The sequence below is a fragment of the Pelobates fuscus genome, chromosome 10 (genome assembly GCF_036172605.1).
Source record: "Pelobates fuscus isolate aPelFus1 chromosome 10, aPelFus1.pri, whole genome shotgun sequence".
Classification (NCBI taxonomy): Eukaryota; Metazoa; Chordata; class Amphibia; order Anura; family Pelobatidae; genus Pelobates; species Pelobates fuscus.
This window is the reverse complement of record NC_086326.1, coordinates 30847812-30865543: the sequence shown is the minus strand read 5'-3', so window position 1 is coordinate 30865543 and position 17732 is coordinate 30847812. Positions and strand designations below refer to the sequence as shown.

Sequence of the window (17732 nt, the reverse complement as noted above, 5' to 3'; positions counted from 1 at the left end):
TAAGGTCCAGCAAGCCATTAACCCGTGCAGGAGATGAGAAATTCTAAATTAAACAGAATGTGCAGTAAAGGAAGTTTTAAACCTTAGATATCACTTTACAGGAAGTGTTTAGGAAGGCTGTGCAACCCACATGCAGTGAGGTGTGACTAGGGCTGCATAAACAAAGTGAATTGTTTTGGTGCCCATTTATTTCCTTTAAATAAATTTGAATAGATGGATATTCACTCATTTTATATTATTAATCCACTATCCTGAGAGATATCGGTCAGGTACATCTCTGTAAAGTAAATAAATTAAACCCTTTTGCATTGCTAGGATTATATATCTAATTTTTCCCCCTTTTTTCATAGGGTTTTGGCTGGTCTGGACAATAATTATAATCCTGAGCTGCTGCTGTGTGTGCCATCACCGCCGTGCCAAGCACCGCCTACAAGCGCAACAGAGGCAGCATGAGATTAACTTGATTGCATACCGCGAAGCACACAGTTACTCATCGGTGCCGTTTTATTTCCGTAAGTTATCCGCAGCAGCTCTTACCCTTTATTTGCCATAAATAAAGAAACAAAAAAAGAATTCTTAGAGCAACACTTGCTTTCTGTCAAATGCTAGTAAGGCATCATGGTAGGAGCTGCTTGACAAACAGCTAGGTGGGAATCTTGTTTGGTCACCACTAATCCAAAAATGTATCCGTATTGCTTTGATTTTAGTTAACCTGTTTCGGTAGCTGAAATTCCTGGCCGAATCTGGTCATCTTGAGACAGAATTCAGAATACACAATTTACAGGACGGGTCCTGGTTTTGTTCATTCTGTGTTATGAGTTTAAATGCTCATTTCTGGTTTCTTTTGAGTTGGGTACTTCTCTTCCTGCAATGATCGCTGCCCTTTACAACTCTCTAACATCCTGACTGAGCTTTCAGAACGAAGAGCCATAAGACAGAGTAGTCCCCACCTTCCTACTAGCATAACCTTAAAACTGGGTGTATTGGAAAACAAAAATGGACAGAAGTAGGAGGATAATTTTAATCTAGAAAAACTCTAATAGTTTTTTTTTTTTTTTTACTTTCTAAAATGTGTTCCTGTTTCTTGTGCTTTACATATAAGGAACGCTATAGTGTTACTTATAAAAACATGTATTCTTGACACTATAGTGTTATACTAACTATTTAGGTCTCTGGCTTCCCTTAGATCGCATGGGAAAGGTGTTTAAACTCGCCTTTTTTTTTTTTTTCCTTTTTTTTTTTTTTTTGCAGCAGCTAGCTCTGTGTCAGTAGTTGAGATCAAACTTGATAATCTCAGCCAACCCAATGCTTTCCCATAGGAAACCATTGGGAGGCTTTTACGCATGCATGGCAAAACACTCTGCTGCCAATCAGTACCTTAACAAAGACATGCTTTGAGTCCATGCAACTCTATGGGGAACGTTCACTGCCTCCATGCTGAGTGTGGGTATGCTAAACGCCATTGCTGCACACTATGCATCACTGACACAGGAAGCCCCTCTAGTGGCCATGTGAGTGACTGCCAGTAGAGGTTTTCCTAGGCAGCAATGTTAACACTGCCTTTTCTCTAAAATGGCAGTGTTTACATTAAAATGCCTATTGAGGCAGGCTTTACACACCGGAACCACTACATTAAGCTGTAGGGGTGTGGTGAATATAGTGTCCCGTTAAGCATAATTTGATCTCTTGAATATATTGTAAGGGGAAATCAGAAACCTAACTAACGTTCAGGGTTTAAGGCATTTTTTTTTTGCTGACTGTCTTATAGACCCAGTTCCACAAACACTTGGAAACCTCTTAATACTTCAATCGTGTTAGTAAAAGGGAAAACTATGAAATAATTGTTCCTCTGTTGTGAGGTCTGCATTATAATAGTCTTACTAACCTGTGTATTAATGGTGCTGCAATGACGACGCACTATTATACCGTTGCACAAATGATACTAGATGGAACCGTTTTGATGGTGCTATATTTAATGCATGCATAAAACCCTGCCTGTGGTTCATGGAAAGATATTAAAAAATATATATATTCCAAACCTTCTCTTACACCAACCCTCGCTTCTTCTTTTTTAAATGTATTTATTCTCTTTGGTTCTACAGGATTTTTGCCAAACTACTTGCTACCTCCTTATGAAGAAGTGGTGAACCGACCACCAACACCACCCCCACCGTACACTGTCTTGCATCAACAATGTGTTATTGCGTGTTCCAGCACAGTAGCCGCAGAGCCTTCACTTGGTGTCCAGCACAGTCAGCCCAGTTCTCCAGCAGCGTCAAGTGCAAGCAGAACAAGACCGTCCAGTGTTGTAGATTGTGAGCCTGCAACAGCATGTCTAGAACGAGCGTCAAACAAGAACAGTTTTGGCTCAGGTGACCCGGTCACTGGTGCCGAGTTAGAAGAGTTGGAAGATCAAGTGTCCTTTCTAGAGAAAGAATCCAAAGAACTTTTCAAAGACTATAGCTCCGAAAGCTTAGATCAGAATGGCTTTTCTGATGGTATGGACAAAACTCCTGGACGACATCGGAGGTTCACTGGAGATTCTGGCATTGAGGTTTGTGTTTGTAGTAGAGGTCACCATGATGACTTAAAAGAGCTTGACGGTTTAATTGATGATGCGATGGACAGCTTCTGTGACAGCTGTACTTCGTATGAAGCCCAGCCTCGTAGAGATGAAGAAGAAGGTATTTTTGACCAGTCGGAGCGGTCAAGAGATCCTGAGCACCATCCTTTGCCACGTCAACCCATAAGCTTGTTAAATACCATCAATGAACAAGACTCTCCAAACTCTCACAGCAGCAACAGCTCCCGTGGCTAAATTAAGCCCAATAATGCTAAACAAAGCCCAATAATGCTGAACAAATATTCATTAATGACTGTTCCACCTGTCTGTCTAATTTTTTTTTTCAATGTTATGTACATTTAAAGAAAACAAAATAACGACTTGGGAAATGCTCTACCAAAGCTGAAGGGAGCTGCTGCCAATACGGTGTCCAATGCTTCAAATAAAGCCTTTACCCTTGGGCTTTTGGCAACCGTGATTATGGCGGTGGACTAGAAAGTCTAAAGGGAGAGTGGTAATGACTTAAGAGCAAAGGAGGAGACTGCAGACTACTGCATGACTAGAGTTTGTGGTCTGCAGATTTCAGTTTTGTGATGTGAGACATTGTCAGTTTCTAGAGGCACTGGATTTCTATATATAGATCTAGATATATGGAGCCTTGTATCTAGATATATCTATATATTTAAGTCGGTGTTGGCCAAACTGAGCCAACTCAATGGGTGCACCTGTCGTTCATATTCTACAGAGCTCACTTAAGGGTTTGCTTGCTCTTAGGAACAGCTGACACGTAGGGAAAAAAAAGAATACTTGTGTGTTATTTACAAACCGTTGGCTGTGTTAACAGCTAACGTGTTTGTGGAAGAGCTCAGTGTAGGGACAGGAGCTCTTCTGGTTGTGAATGTGGTATGCTTAATTGTAAACAACATTAACATTTAGTACAAAAAAAAAAAAATCTTTTAAAAGTGGACAACCCCAAATGGGAACAGACTCTTCAGTTTCATTTATTTTGCAAACTTTGTCAATTTAATTTACCCCCCTTGCTCGTACCAGAGCAGTCATAATGGGGCATTTAAACGAGTCCCAACTTGCAGCTGGCCTGCTTGTACCATTGTTCTCAATTGGAAAATTGCAATTTAATTATTTTATTTTTTTTCTGGACAAGCTTTTAATCCAGAATAATAACCATGAGATTTTTAATTTTTTTTTATTTGTTTTTTGGTGGGCGGGGGGTTTCCAATAAAATATTAATGTGCCCCTTTATGTCTTGTGCAAACAAGCTTCTACTTTCATGGACTTTTTGTAATCGAGATCTTGAAACATTTTGAGCAGTATTTCTGTTTGTTTATAGTTACAATATAAAAAAAAGTACTTCAATGCAATTTTTTTACACTGACCACTTGAAGATAAAGAAATATATATATCTCAATAAAAGTGAAACTTGTGGTCATATGGTGATCATGCTTATATGAATGCATGCATGTTAGAGTGTGTATTTTGTAAGCTCACCGAAATGTTACTTCCTGATTGCATTCATTCGTTTTTGGGTTTTTATGTTTTTTTGTTTGTTTTTTTTTTTTTTTTTATGTGTTGAACATTCCCTTAACTGATGTGGGAATTATTTGTTTGTTGTAAATTTCCAGAAAGTATGTACATTCTGTCAACCAAAAGTAGAAATTTGGGAAACACGGTAAACATTGAGATTGGCTCAAGCAGAGTCACATGTGGAATGTTAGAAACTGTGCAACACGGAGTGCATCATGTATAGAGCAAGGATTGCTCTTTCCACAGGAATTTTTTTCTGAATATTTTTTTTTCTTTTTTTATACAACAAATGTGCACTTCTGATATTTGCAACCGAAATGTCTTTGTGGCAACTTTGATCTTGACAATTATCTTGCACTGGATTTTGTCATTTGTTTGCTAATTAAAACAAACCTTAATTGCATTGCTCTTCTTCCTTCCTTCCTTCCTTTTTTTTTTTTTTTTTTTTATGTTTCTGGTGTATTACCAATCCAGGTGACAGACCTGCTGGGCTGTCTCCTAAGAGCTGTGTCAGTCACCCACGTCATTGTGTATTATGGCACATACCATAGTATCCAAATCTGTAGTCTATCAAAGGTCCTGCAATATGACTGCCTCATGAGTTTTCCTCAAATAATGTGGATATGAAGCATTTCTACAAATTGTTTTTCTAGTGAAAGTTTCAATACAACCAGAAGTGTTTTATATTTTGATAGTCTATAGACAGCCAGATATTTTTTTTAGAACTCTGTGCAAATGTATGAGAAAAATGATGCATTGTCTATGATTCTAAGAATCTAGTGGTAAACATCTACATCCAATAAAAGCTAAAACTCCAATGATTTAGAAATATAATAAACATTTTTTTTTAAATGGTTAATACTGGGGAAATAAAACAAGCAAAATCTTTCCTCTAAGGCAGGGGTTCTCAACCCAGTCTTTAAGGACCCCCTACCAGTCCAGGATTTAGGGATTACCTGGGTGCGTTTAAGGTGTTTTTTTTTTGTGTGTTTTTTTTTCCTTTCTTTTTCTAGACACACCCAGGTAATCTCTAAATCCTGAACTGGTATGGGGTCCTTGAGGACTGGGTTGAGAACCCCTGCTCTATGGGGACATGTACTAATAAATAAAATAAACTTATCGTGTATATATACGTGTACAAGTCGAAAATGTTAGTCCTAAACTTCATATTAAAATGCACAGTCGACTTATCCATGGGTCAGTGCTAGTTTCAATAGAATTTTGTACATTGAACTCGGGGCAACGCTGTTCGACTCCCGAATGCCGTTCGAGCTGGTCGGGAAGTCTAACAAGCAGGGGTACAAGTTTCAGTGGGGTTCTTGGGCTTGTGTAGCCGACTCAGAGATCCGCTCCCTGCGTTCGGGAGACTTACACGTGCGTTTGTATATATGAATGGCGGCCACCCAGGGAATGCTTGTTTGCGGTTAACAGCCGGGGGTGGTCGGTGATTACAAGGTGATAACAAGGGGGACCACACAGTATGTTCGGTAACCGAACAGAAGCGGAATAATTCTATTTGAAAGTCGTACCCTCGACTTATCCACGAGTCATAGCATATTTCACAACTGTTTGTCAAAAAGCTGCACTCGACTTATACACGAGATCGACTTATAGACAAGTATATAAGGTAACTATACAAGTGCATTCACATATAGAAAATTGACAGAACAGGGATTGTGATATGATGGACTCTTGTAGCTCCTGAAGGCATCTGACCTAAAGAGCAATGTATCACAGAGGACCATTCCACATTCTAAGGAAATCGTTGTGGTTGAAACTCTACTCCCACGTGTGTGCTGTGTTAACCTAAAGCCTATGTTTTGAAGTTACTTGCAACTCCATTCAGTGGAGCCTATTTTCCCAGTGCATTTTAATGTTATTTCATTTTTTAAAGTTATTTAAATTTTAGCAAGGAATGAATTACTATTTTAACACTAAATATTTTCAAAAATGTCTTATTTGGGGACTATACATTTAAAGGGGAATACTATGGTGTCATCCAATTGTAAGGAGTTAAATGATTTCACACTTACCAGGATCCCACATGCACCGGATGTCCTTCCAGTCTTCTGTGATATCATCAAAGCAAACGTTAAAGCACTACTTCAGCAATATCAATTTTTGTTTTCCTTAAAGTTTGCTTGTGTTGGTATCCGATACATTTTCAACCAGTAAATGATATCCAGCATTGGCCAACATCAATGTTGCTAAATATTGGCATTGCCTTGGTTGAGGGTTTTATCCTGCAGCTATGGCTGGGGCTGTTCACTAATAATTTGATGTCTAGGGCATCACAAAGGAGGGCTATTGCCAGATAAACTTTCTATAGAGAAGTCTGGTAGGAGCTCAGTCATCCTGTTACCAGTGAGACCTGTGATTATTGATAATTGACAATATTATTATAAAGAGCCCATTGTAGACTAGATAAACTGGACTGAGCACCTAAACAAGGACCCTATGCAGTAATAGCTCTATTTGTCCATGTACACCAGGAACTGCCCTAAAGGCTAAAGCCATAAATACAGAATTCTGTGCATAAAACTTCCCGAAATCACAGGTCTCACTGGTACCAAGGCAGTGCCAGTATTTAGCAGCATTGATGTTGGCCAATGCTGGATATCATTTACTGGTTGAAAATTTATTGGATGCCAACATAAGCAAACTTCCAAGATTTAATTATTTTATTTTTTTTACTTTGTAACTAAAATGCTTTGTTCCTTTTATCAATTTTCTAGCTCGTCTCTGCACTTTTTCTTCTTTAGAACAGGTGCCCAAAATTGCACAGCATATTCAAGGTGTGGTCTTACCCCAGCTATTTACAAAGAGGCAAAATTATATTTTGATCACGAGAATTTATGCCTCTATTTTTATTTATTTTGTATTTTTGCAGTGCACAAGGTTATCACATACAGGCTTGATGTACCCCAACGGCAATCCTCGAGCATAGCATCCCGTAGTACATTCAGGTTAATAAAGAAGACATTCACAATATTTAGAATAGAAACAGGTGTGAATAACATGCACTAAACAGGTTAACTCAAACATATCCAGCTTTTAGTTATAACTATGGCAGAGTATAGAGGCATTAACCTGACTGGATATGCTGGTTACTACAATTCGTCGAGTGTATGGAACACGCTTATGTATGACGGGAATGCAGAGATGTAGCACGTTAGGAGAGTTTGAAAATGATATATAGTGAATCTAGCGAGCTATTTACTTAATTCTAGATATAAAACAGGGAAAAGGAGTAAGAGCTAAATATCAAAAGGGACACTCCGCACCCAGACCACTTCTGCCCATTGGAGTGGTCTGGATGCCAACTCCCACTACCCTTAACCCTGCAAGTGTAATTATTGCCGTTTTTATAAACGGCAATTACCTTGCAGGGTTAAAGGGGCACTGTCATGCCGAACTTACCTTTCCCTAATCGATTCCTCTTATCTCCCTCTCTCAGGATCTGTTCTTCTTTTCTTCCTATCTGCTATAGTTTTCTTTAAAACCTAAGAAAAAGTAGGGACTATTTATCTTCTGGAGGTTTCCTACGCAGTGACCAGCGGAGGAGCAAAGTGTGCTTCGTTTCCGGTGGTCACAGCAATTTTCCCATAATCCTTAGCTTTCCTCCCTCTTCCCACGATGCTTCCTGTCACTTAGACAGAACGCCGGCAAAACTGCCGAATTGCGTTCTAACAGTTTCTCCATTCGTGTTAGAACGCAATTCGGGACTTTGTTCGGATCGGAATTTCAATCGAATGAATGAAACTCCGATCCTATTCATTGCTGTGGCTGCATCTTGCAGCCGCTTAGTAGATAACTCCCTAATTCCCACGGTATTGGGGAGCTATCTACTAAAAGGCTGAAAGATCTAAATTGGTCTTTCAGCCAAATTTCCGAATACTAAATAAAGATTACTTAGTATTGGTAAATTATGCCCCTACTCGCTATACTGCGAGTAGGGGCATGCCTAGTAAGCAGTGAGCAGCCAGTGGCTACTAACTACTAACACTACTAACCGCCCCCCCCCCCCTTCTGCAAGGGCGGGTGGGGGCCCCCTAAATAACAAATAGGTGGGGGGGACCTATTGTCCTCCCCCCGGCCCCCACCCATGGGCGACTGGTGAGGGCCCTAAATGAGGATAAGGGGTGGACCTACTGTCCTCCCCCCTGGCCCCCATCCCTGAGTGGTGGGTGGGGGCCCTATATAAGAATGGGGGGGGGGCCTACTGTCCTCCCTCCCTAGCCCCCACCCCTGAGCGGTGGGTGGGGGCCCTAAAAAAAACAATAGGGGGGAGGAGACCTACTGTCCTCCCCTCTCCCCCTCCCCCCTGGCCCCCACCCCTGAGTGGTGGGTGGGGGCCCTAAAAAACAATAGGGGGGAGGAGACCTACTGTCCTCCCCGGCCCCCACCCCTGAGTGGTGGGCAGGGGCCCTAAATAAAAATCCCCCCAGTCAAGGTGACTAGGGGTCCCAAGCCGCTAGTCACCTCCATCCCCCCCCCCACCCAAATAAAACTACCCCCTACCTACACCCCTCACTATTTTAGGGTGAGGGGGGTAGGTAGGGGGTAAATAAAATAACTAACCTGTAAACAAAAATTAAACTTGCCATTTGGCGTCTTCTTTTTTCTAAAATCTTCATTTTTCAGCCCCAAAAAAGGCCAAATAAAAAGCCATCATACCCGTCGGACTTAAAATAAAATAAAAAAACCCGAGCAAATGAAAAATACGACGCTAAAAAAATTAAAATTATAAAGCCTTGCCCCGCCCTGCAATTAGACTAAGAACACTCTGATTGGTTGGTTTAAGCCAATCAGAGTGCTCTTTGTCATTTTAGACAGCGTGGGAAAATTCCAAAGAACTTTCCCACGCTGTGTAAAATGACAGAGCACTCTGGGTGGCTTGAAATCCATCTAATCACAGTGCTCTGTGTCATTTTACACAATGTGGGAAAGTTCTTTGGAATTTTCCCACGCTGTGTAAAATGACAAAGAGCACTCTGATTGGCTTAAACCAACCAATTAGTGTTCTTATTCTAATTGCAGGGCAGCGGAAGGCTTTATAAGCCTTTCCCCGCCATGCAGAGCTCAGTCTGCACGGAGCCCTCCATGGGTGAAGATGGATTAATTTTTTTTAGCGCCGTTTTTTTCTTTTTCGTCGGGATTTTATTTTTGCGCTAGGGTTTTTTTTTATTTTAAGTTCGACGGGTATGATGGCTTTTTATTTGGCCTTTTTTGGGGCTGAAAATGAAGATTTTAGAAAAAAGAAGACGCCAAATGGCAAGTTTAATTTTTGTTTACAGGTTAGTTATTTTATTCCCCCCTCACTATTTTTAGGGTGAGGAGGGTAGGTAGGGGGTAGTTTTATTTGGGTGGGGGGGGTGACTAGGGGCTTTCGGACCCCTAGTCACCTTGATTGGGGGGGGGGGGGGGGGCGGGGATTTTTATTTAGGACCCCCACCTGTCGCTCAATGGGGGAGGACAGTAGGTACCCCCCCTTATAGTTTTTTTTTTTTAATAAGGCCCCACCCACCGCTCGGGGGGGAGGACAATAGCTCCCCCCCCCTTATTGTTTTTATATAGGGCCCCCACCCACCGCTCAGGGGTCGGGGCAGGGGGGGGAGGACAGTAGTTCCCCCTCCCACCATTCTTATATAGGGCTCCCACCCACTTTTCAGGGGGGGAGGACAGAAGTCCCCACCACACCATTCTTATATAGGGCTGGGGAGGGACAGTAGGTGTCCCCCTCCTTATTGTAATTTATGTAATTTGTTTTCTACAGTGAGCAGCCACAGGCTGCTCACTGTTTAGTAGACATGCCCCTAATTGCGGTATAGCGAGTAGGGGCATTGGGGAGATTTTAATCTCCTTTATACTATTATGGGGGTCATATTGACCCCCATAGAGTGAGAGGGGACCTGGGGGGGCTTATGAAGTGGTGGGGAGCACTGCTCCTTGCCGCTTCTATCTTTACATATTACAAGGAGGGAGCTGCGTGCCAGTAGCTCCCTCCTTGTAATAATCTGAACGAACAAACTAACACTGATACAGTGTTAGTTTGTTCGTCTGATTTTTCTATTCATTCATTCGTCTGTCTGATGAATGAATAGATGAAATTCCCGTTCGCATGTACAGGTGTTTCACTGGGCATGTGCGGGAATCTCACAGTCTGTCTAGTGTGGGCAGATGATGTGTCCCACAGGGACTTCACCTACCCACACAAAGATGGCGGCGCCCTGAATAAAGATCGGGGCAGAAAATAAAGATTAATAAAGAGGTAATCTGGGGGGTTTAGGGGCATTTGGGGGTGACTAAGGGGTCAATTGGATGTAGTGGAGGCGGGAGGGGGTTAAAAAAAAACGGGATTCGGCATGACAGTGCCGCTTTAACTCCTCTAGTGGCTGTCTACTAGCCACTAGAGGGCACTTCCTGGTCTATAGCACATGTTTTGAGGACCTCCAGCATCGCTAAAATCCCCATAGGATACCATTGAAAAGCATTTTCAATGCTTTCCTACGGAGAGGTCTAATGCGCCTGCGCGGCATTGCCGCGCATGCGCATTTGGTCTCCCCTGCCGGCTGACGTGATGATGGGGAGGAGCGTGAGCGGAGAAAGAAGCAGCAACGTGGGACATGTTGCTGCCTCTGGTAAATCACTGAAGGGCTTTTCACCCCTTCAGCAACCAGGGATGGTAGGTGGGAGGGAGAGGGGACCTGCAGTGCCAGGAAAACTGATTGTTTTCCTGGCATTGGAGAGTCCCTTTAAAAAACAAGAGAAATATAGGAGATGAGGGCTGCGCCAGAGAGACTTTATATCAAACAGTAATAAAAGATAGTCCAAATGAGTCTTTTCTAAAATGTCCTCGCTGTCCTCATCCGTGTGGATCCAATCATATGCAAGAGATAAAACAAATAGAGAACCAAATAGTGCAATATGTCCAGTAATAAACCAAAATAAATATAAAAAGCTGGTATTAAACTCACATGTACAAGAGCTATAGCTAGCTCTAGTGTGAAAGGCGTACAGCGGTATATCCCTGTTTATTATGGGGTAAACTTCCTCATGTTAAGATAAGTAAGAGAAACCTGCATCAACATAATATTTAGTCAATGGTTGCTGGGAGCGTGGGTGATACTTCACCGTGAAGTAAGGAGGCCTACAGCTTTATTTTGCCAAGTCTGCAGCTTGTTTCTGAAACCCCTCTGGCCGGCTGTCACCCGATACCTTTGCTGACTATCCAAGATTTTTATGGAAACAAGTCCTGGAAAGTCCACGCTTGGTCGTTCTTCCAGCCCTGGGCCGTCTCGAGAGCCTCTGTGCGAACCCCACTGCTCCGGTTTCTAACGCCACCGTAAGCATGGTCTTTGTGAGATGCTGTCGCTGCTTGAGCTCGTTGTTGATCCTGCTGAGGGTGTGGGTCATGCACCAGGGTTGTCTCCCTTTGGGCTCTCTATCCTGAAAGGCAGTAGCGAGCGTTGGGCAATTCAGGGCAGGATGTGGCTTTCATACGTGCCTTCTTCTTCTCCCCTGGCCTCTTTGGTCTGGGGGGCTGATTCGGTGCTCCGAGGACTGCCATCCACGTGGTGTGGGCAGCGAGGGTCGACATCTGTCGGTCTGCTGCCACTTCCCCTCAGTCTATGCCCCTCTATGCCATAGCTTCCACCAATAGACACTGAAGATTGTGTCCAACCGATGGTCGAAACTTTCCAGCAGGCCTTGTGTCGTCATGGTCAACGCCACTGTCGCCATCTTGGCTCAAGCCGTGGTATAGTGCAATGTTTCAGGATCAGGTGAGTTCCCTGGTTTCACTTGTTAATATACCTCACCAGGAGGGGTGACGGGGGTCCCAGGCGACGCAGCGTATTCCCGCAGGACTGCTTTCAGGGAGATCGGCCGCCGTTCCTGTGCTTGAAGCGGTCCCAAAACTGAAGCCTGAGAGACACCACTTACCAATTTTGTCCAGCTTGAAAATTTACCATTAATGACAATTCGTTGTACTCTATCCTTACCAAGAACAAGAATATTCTACCCAAGAACAAGAATATTCATCTAGACCAATTTATTTTAGTTTGAAGACTAACCTATTGTGAGGAACCCTATCAAATGCTTTGGCAAAATCCAAGTAGATCACATCCACTGCAACACCATGATCTATACTTCTACCTATTTCTTCGTAGAATGCAATTAGGTTAATTTGACATGACCTATATTTCATAAAGCCATGCTGATTATTGCTAATAACAAAGTTCTTCCCAATGAATTCCTGAATATTATCCCTTAATAGCCCTTCAAATATTTCCCCAGTCACAGAAGTTAAGCTCAGGATGCATTACTTGTTCTAAATTAAATTTTTTGTTCCAAAAATGGTTTTCAGGCTCTCATGAAGTTTCCTAACATGTCCTGTAATAACCCCCCTGAACACACCTTCTAAAGTGAAAGTGTTACTATTTGGATATTTGTAGTTTTGATGGGAGGTATGCTTTACAGTAAATTTCATGGAGTGGATCACAGTGCTACAAATACACCCTCAATGTTCTAAGATTCTGGAAAAGATTAACGGGTTAAAAAAGGAACGGTTTCTCCAAAGAAGGGTGACTAGGCCGTTGATAAGCAGTTAATAGTGCAAACGCGCTTTCTGCAGTTGAATTGAAATGTAGTGGTGATGGTGTCTAGACTGCTTCTTGACTCATATCTGTTCACCGTTTGTAGGCCTTTGTCAATTAATCCGTCACCAAGTGTCAAACTTATTCAGTCATCTGTAGCAAGTTATCAAAGAAGTAAATGACACTTTACAGTGACACTCTTACAATTATTTAAAAATTATTTTTAAAAGAAAATAATTAAATATTTTCACTTTAATTCAGTTATTATTGTTACTAATATTGGGACATAATAAATCCTTTAAATTAATCCCTAGTGAATAATTTTCTGGCAATGTAGGGATACTTTTGACTTTAGAGAATCATTTGACAGACAGCCGCGTACTAATGAACGTTGTGTGACCTACAGAGTTGTTTTTCTGACCTTTGTACCACAGATTTCAGTTCTCCGAACGGTCAACTAACTTTGATTGGGGTAAAGATACTGGACAAGAACATAACTGAATTTTAAGAAACTATTTAAAGCTCCAGCTTTTCTTAAATATTTGCAAATATAAATGAAAATGTTTGTTTTAATAGGCTTATTAATTTATAAATCTAAAATACAAATTTAAAAACTAATTACAGATTATTTTTTTTGCGTGTGTGAATGTGATATAATAAAAAATAATTTAAGTTGACTTGCACCATTGAGGCTGCCCTACCCCTACATTTTTTTTTATTTAAACAAACTCCGTTTAGAGATAAGAAGCCAGCAAGCTTTAGTGAAATGAAAATCTTTGACATTTCAACATTAAAGGGACATTGTAGTCACTGTAACTGATTTCTCATTAAAATGGTTAGTGTCTGGAGTCCCCTGAGGCTTTTCCTCCATTCTGTGTTAAATGTTTTATGGTTAAACAAGAGTCCCAGCAGCCCACCTCCTCTGTGCTGCGTGGGATAATGAGTAAGCACTTCAGGCACTATAAACAATTCAGTGAGTCTAAATGCTTATAGTGCCTACAGTGTCCCTTGTAAGGATTTTTTTTATTTTTATTTTAAAGCCTTGTGAAATGCGTTGGTCATTTGGTTTACATGCCAAAGAGCTTAATTTATATGCTACATATGTTTATATTTATGCTGAAGACTAGGGATCGACCGATATATTGACATTTTTCCAATAATCAAAATTGGTCTCCAAAGTTAGATTTTGTCAATAATATACTTACCTTCACAGCACACCGTCTTCTGCGTCAAGTTGCCAGACAATGCAAAGCTATGTCACCCAGCATCCCTCCCTGCGTTGACCAGAGCATCTTTGAGCGGAGCACGAGGCATTAGGTAAGGTTGAGTTTGAGGAAATCTGGCACTGTAAATCTTGCCAAAATAGACTGCCCCACTGTGCTTACTGCCACTTTCACCCTCAAATCACCAGCTTGCTGAGGTTCACCATATTGTCAAGTAATACTGGTAGGTAGATGGGAATAATTGTTGTATATTATTTGGGTCAGTGATCTTTTGGGATTTAATATGGAGGGGTAATGATTGAACACATGTTTTTAGTGTTATTTTAACCTGTGATATTCCCACCTAATCCTTGAGGTATTGCATTGTTTTGTATAATAATGTCACCCGGTAACCCTATTAAAATGATGACTGTATACACTAAGTAAAAGTAGTCTGGGAATATGTCAGTCAACCATCCCCAAAACATGCAAAACCATGTGAGGATGGGATCAACAACTGCAAAAAGAGTGTACGTCGAATTCATGTTGATTTGTATAATGCAACACACAAAACAAACATAACAAAAAAAACATCTCGGGGTGGCATGTCGTGGAACGCAGAGAGAGTGGACGCATGTAGCTGAAGCTCCATGCGAACTATGCCTTACCGCAGTGAAATTAGTGACCCTAATACGCAGCAAACGCAACAATCAAGATGTCTCAACCAAAGCAACGTAGACAGACTGAGAAAGGAGACAAATATACTCTTCCACATTATAAAAAAAAAAGATCAGGTCCGGTTTGTAAAAGGGCGTCAAGGCTGAGACAATACTAGGAAGGTCCTGGACATCATATACATTACCCAAAGGCAGAATACAGAACGTGTGACCCTGTCGCTGGATGCAGAAAAGGCCTTTGACCGTCTGAGTTGGAAACGGTTCTGCATACATTTGGGATATCGCAGGGTTTCCTCTCGGCGGTCACAAGTGCTGACGAACGGTTTTGCATCGGATCTCTTCTCTATAACCAATGGGACACGGCAGGGATGCCCGCTGTCCCTCTTGTTATATGTAATGGCCCTAGAGCTGATGGTGGAGACCATCCGACAATAGAGCTCTATCCATGGGATGGATATTGGAGAGAAGGAATTCAAGATAACTTTATTTGCGGACAATGTCCTTCTTACTTTCACCCACATTTCACTACTGAACCTTATAGCCAGGAATAAAGAATACTGGCTCTACTCCTACTATAAACTCAATGTCTCAAAATCCCAAGCGATGGACTTGCAAGTCCGTGCAGATTAAGTGACAAACTTAAGCAACACATTCCCGTTTGACTGGAGATGAGACTACATCACCTTTCTGGGGATCCACATCCCTCCCCACTTACCACATTTGTTTAAACTCTATTACACTAAACTGTTAAAACAACTTGCAGACACAATTCAGGCGTGGCTAGGCAGACTAGCAGCAGTTAAAATGATACTACTCCCCAAACTCCAATACCGATCACGCACTATACAGATTCAACTTCCCGGAACATACTGAGAATCGATACAGAAACTCTTTGTTCGATTCATATGGGCGAACCGCAAAGTGAGGGTGGCCACAAGAATTCTCCAAAAACCAATAGAGGGAGGGGGACTGAGTCAAAGAAACGTGAAAATGTATCATAAAGCAGCTCTGGAACCCCAACAATGGGTGTACATAGAATCACAATGCCCATGCAAGCAGGGTTTACGATTCTTTATCGGTTACCAAAACATCTATATACCACTATATTCAGACATGCTTCCGACAACGGCAGTGATGCTAAAAACTTGGGAGCAGGTCAGGTCCTCCTTGGGCTTGGTTGGACCAACTGCTCGGGACATACCAATATGTAGCATTTCAGTGGGCGTCCCAACATTTGACTACACACACTGGGTGAGGGGGGGATGCATACACCTTGGGCAGGAATACCAAAGGAAGAGATGCTATCCTTTCCCAGGTTACAAGACAGATTCGACCTGCCACCTAAGACTATCTTTTCGTACCTCCAATTAAAATCCTTCGCCTCTACTATAGACAAATTCGTAGGGTCAGCGATGCCTCACATTCAATCCGTAGAATACCTACGCCTCTCAGACAAACCACCTCCGAAAATTTTATCACGGATCATCAACCTTGGACACACCCGAGGAGTTTAGGAAAGTCTGGCAAAGAGAGTTAGGACACACGATAGATAACTAGAGTTGGAAACAAGCCTTTGTAGCTCATAGAGATCATACCACAAGCGCATCAATTTTGGAGACTATGAGGAAGCTCCAATACAAGTGGTACATGGTACCAGACAGGCTCTCCAGGATGTACCCAGGGACACTGAACACATGCTGGAGGGGGTGTGCTGATAGGGGAACGATGTACCATATTTGGTGGTCATGCCCAGTCCTCGCACCTTATTCGCTTGCTGGTGTATTGGGAAAACCATATATTCTGACACCAGAACAAGGGGTCCTCTTTATGCACAACACACACGGACCTAATCTTTCAGGTACTCATATCGGCAGTTACCCTTATTGCCAGGGCGTGGAAACAACTGCACCCACCAACGAAACAAGCACTGCTCGATCATATCTCCCTAAATTGGGAATTCAAATATATGGCTAGGAAATATGTCAAACCAAATCCAGCTTCAGAGGAGGCCAACGCCTACCAATTGACAAATAGTTAATGCTCAAGAGACCTGACAGTCTTAGATTAGGTTACATACTCCCATGCTTAAACCTTGAGCACCCAACGCAATAAGGTGCTGTCCACCCAAAATGAACAGACCCCCAGAACAAGTCTTTCAATATATAGTGATTACACCTGGGGAATGGGTGGAGATAAGCGTAGGACAGCGCATACCAGATACCCATGCCCTTTCCGATTCTACCTTACCATACCCGAGCCAACAGAGCACTATATCCTCAGCCACCAACACAAAGCTAAGACGCGTGAGAATCTAGCACAGTGACATAGGCCGCACAGGCCTGAGAGCAGAGGTGGGAAACCACCGGACAAGGTGACCTCATTACAGGATGGTCTACGGCAGTGGTTCCCAAAACAGTCCTCCTGAAACCCCAACCAGTCCTGGATTTAGGGATATCCCAGTTGTGTCTAAGGTCTTTTTATATAAAACAAAAAAATATTTAGGCACAACTCAGTAATCCCTAAATCCAGGACTGGTTGGGGTTCCATGAGGACTGAATCAAAAAAACAATAAAAATTGTCAAATTTGAAGAAAATATTTTCAAAAATCGCTATCCCAGCCAACAATAACACATCTTCCAGAAACACAAAAAGTGGCAAAATTCTGCTAAAAAATCCCACTTCTGGACAGAGCAATCACAGAAATGATGGTTGCGGATAACAAGCCATTTACAATGGTATCTGACTCTGGCTTTAAGCGCATGATGTCATAGCTGTGCCAAGGTACACACTGATAATGAAAAGCATTACAGAGCCCGAAATGCTGGTAAAGATTCACCACAAGGTGGTTTAGAAAGTAAAAACTATGCTGCAACCAGAGACTGCTTGCAACTCACTCTCATTCTACTGAGTCACTTCTTCAGGCAGCTGGTGTTGATTACGAAGGTGATGCATGGATCTTACTCTGGCGAGTACATTAAAGAAATGTTTCTAGGCATGTTTGATGACTGGGGATGCTTGTGCTTTCAGGCAGCATAGCAACCATTGTGAAAGGAATAAAGCTTGTTGAAGTGTCACACCCTCTAACTTATCGTAAATGACGGTCTGTCAAGTCAGAGAGATGTGATAGATATCCTTGCAATGCTAAAGAGTT

The 17732-nt window shown here is 42.1% G+C and overlaps 1 protein-coding gene across 4 annotated transcripts in view; it reads left to right on the top strand.

Moving 5' to 3' along the window:
* WBP1L (WW domain binding protein 1 like) overlaps nt 1-4508 on the top strand; it is a 59597-nt gene extending 55089 nt beyond the window's left edge. For all 4 annotated transcript variants that reach the window (XM_063435311.1, XM_063435309.1, XM_063435312.1 and 1 more), the window contains exons 3-4: nt 351-512; nt 2103-4508. In XM_063435311.1, the coding sequence (XP_063291381.1) occupies nt 351-512; nt 2103-2818 (878 nt within the window). In that variant the 3' untranslated portion in view covers nt 2819-4508. The remainder of the gene's footprint in view (nt 1-350; nt 513-2102) is intronic.
* The last annotated feature ends 13224 nt before the right edge of the window (nt 4509-17732 follow it).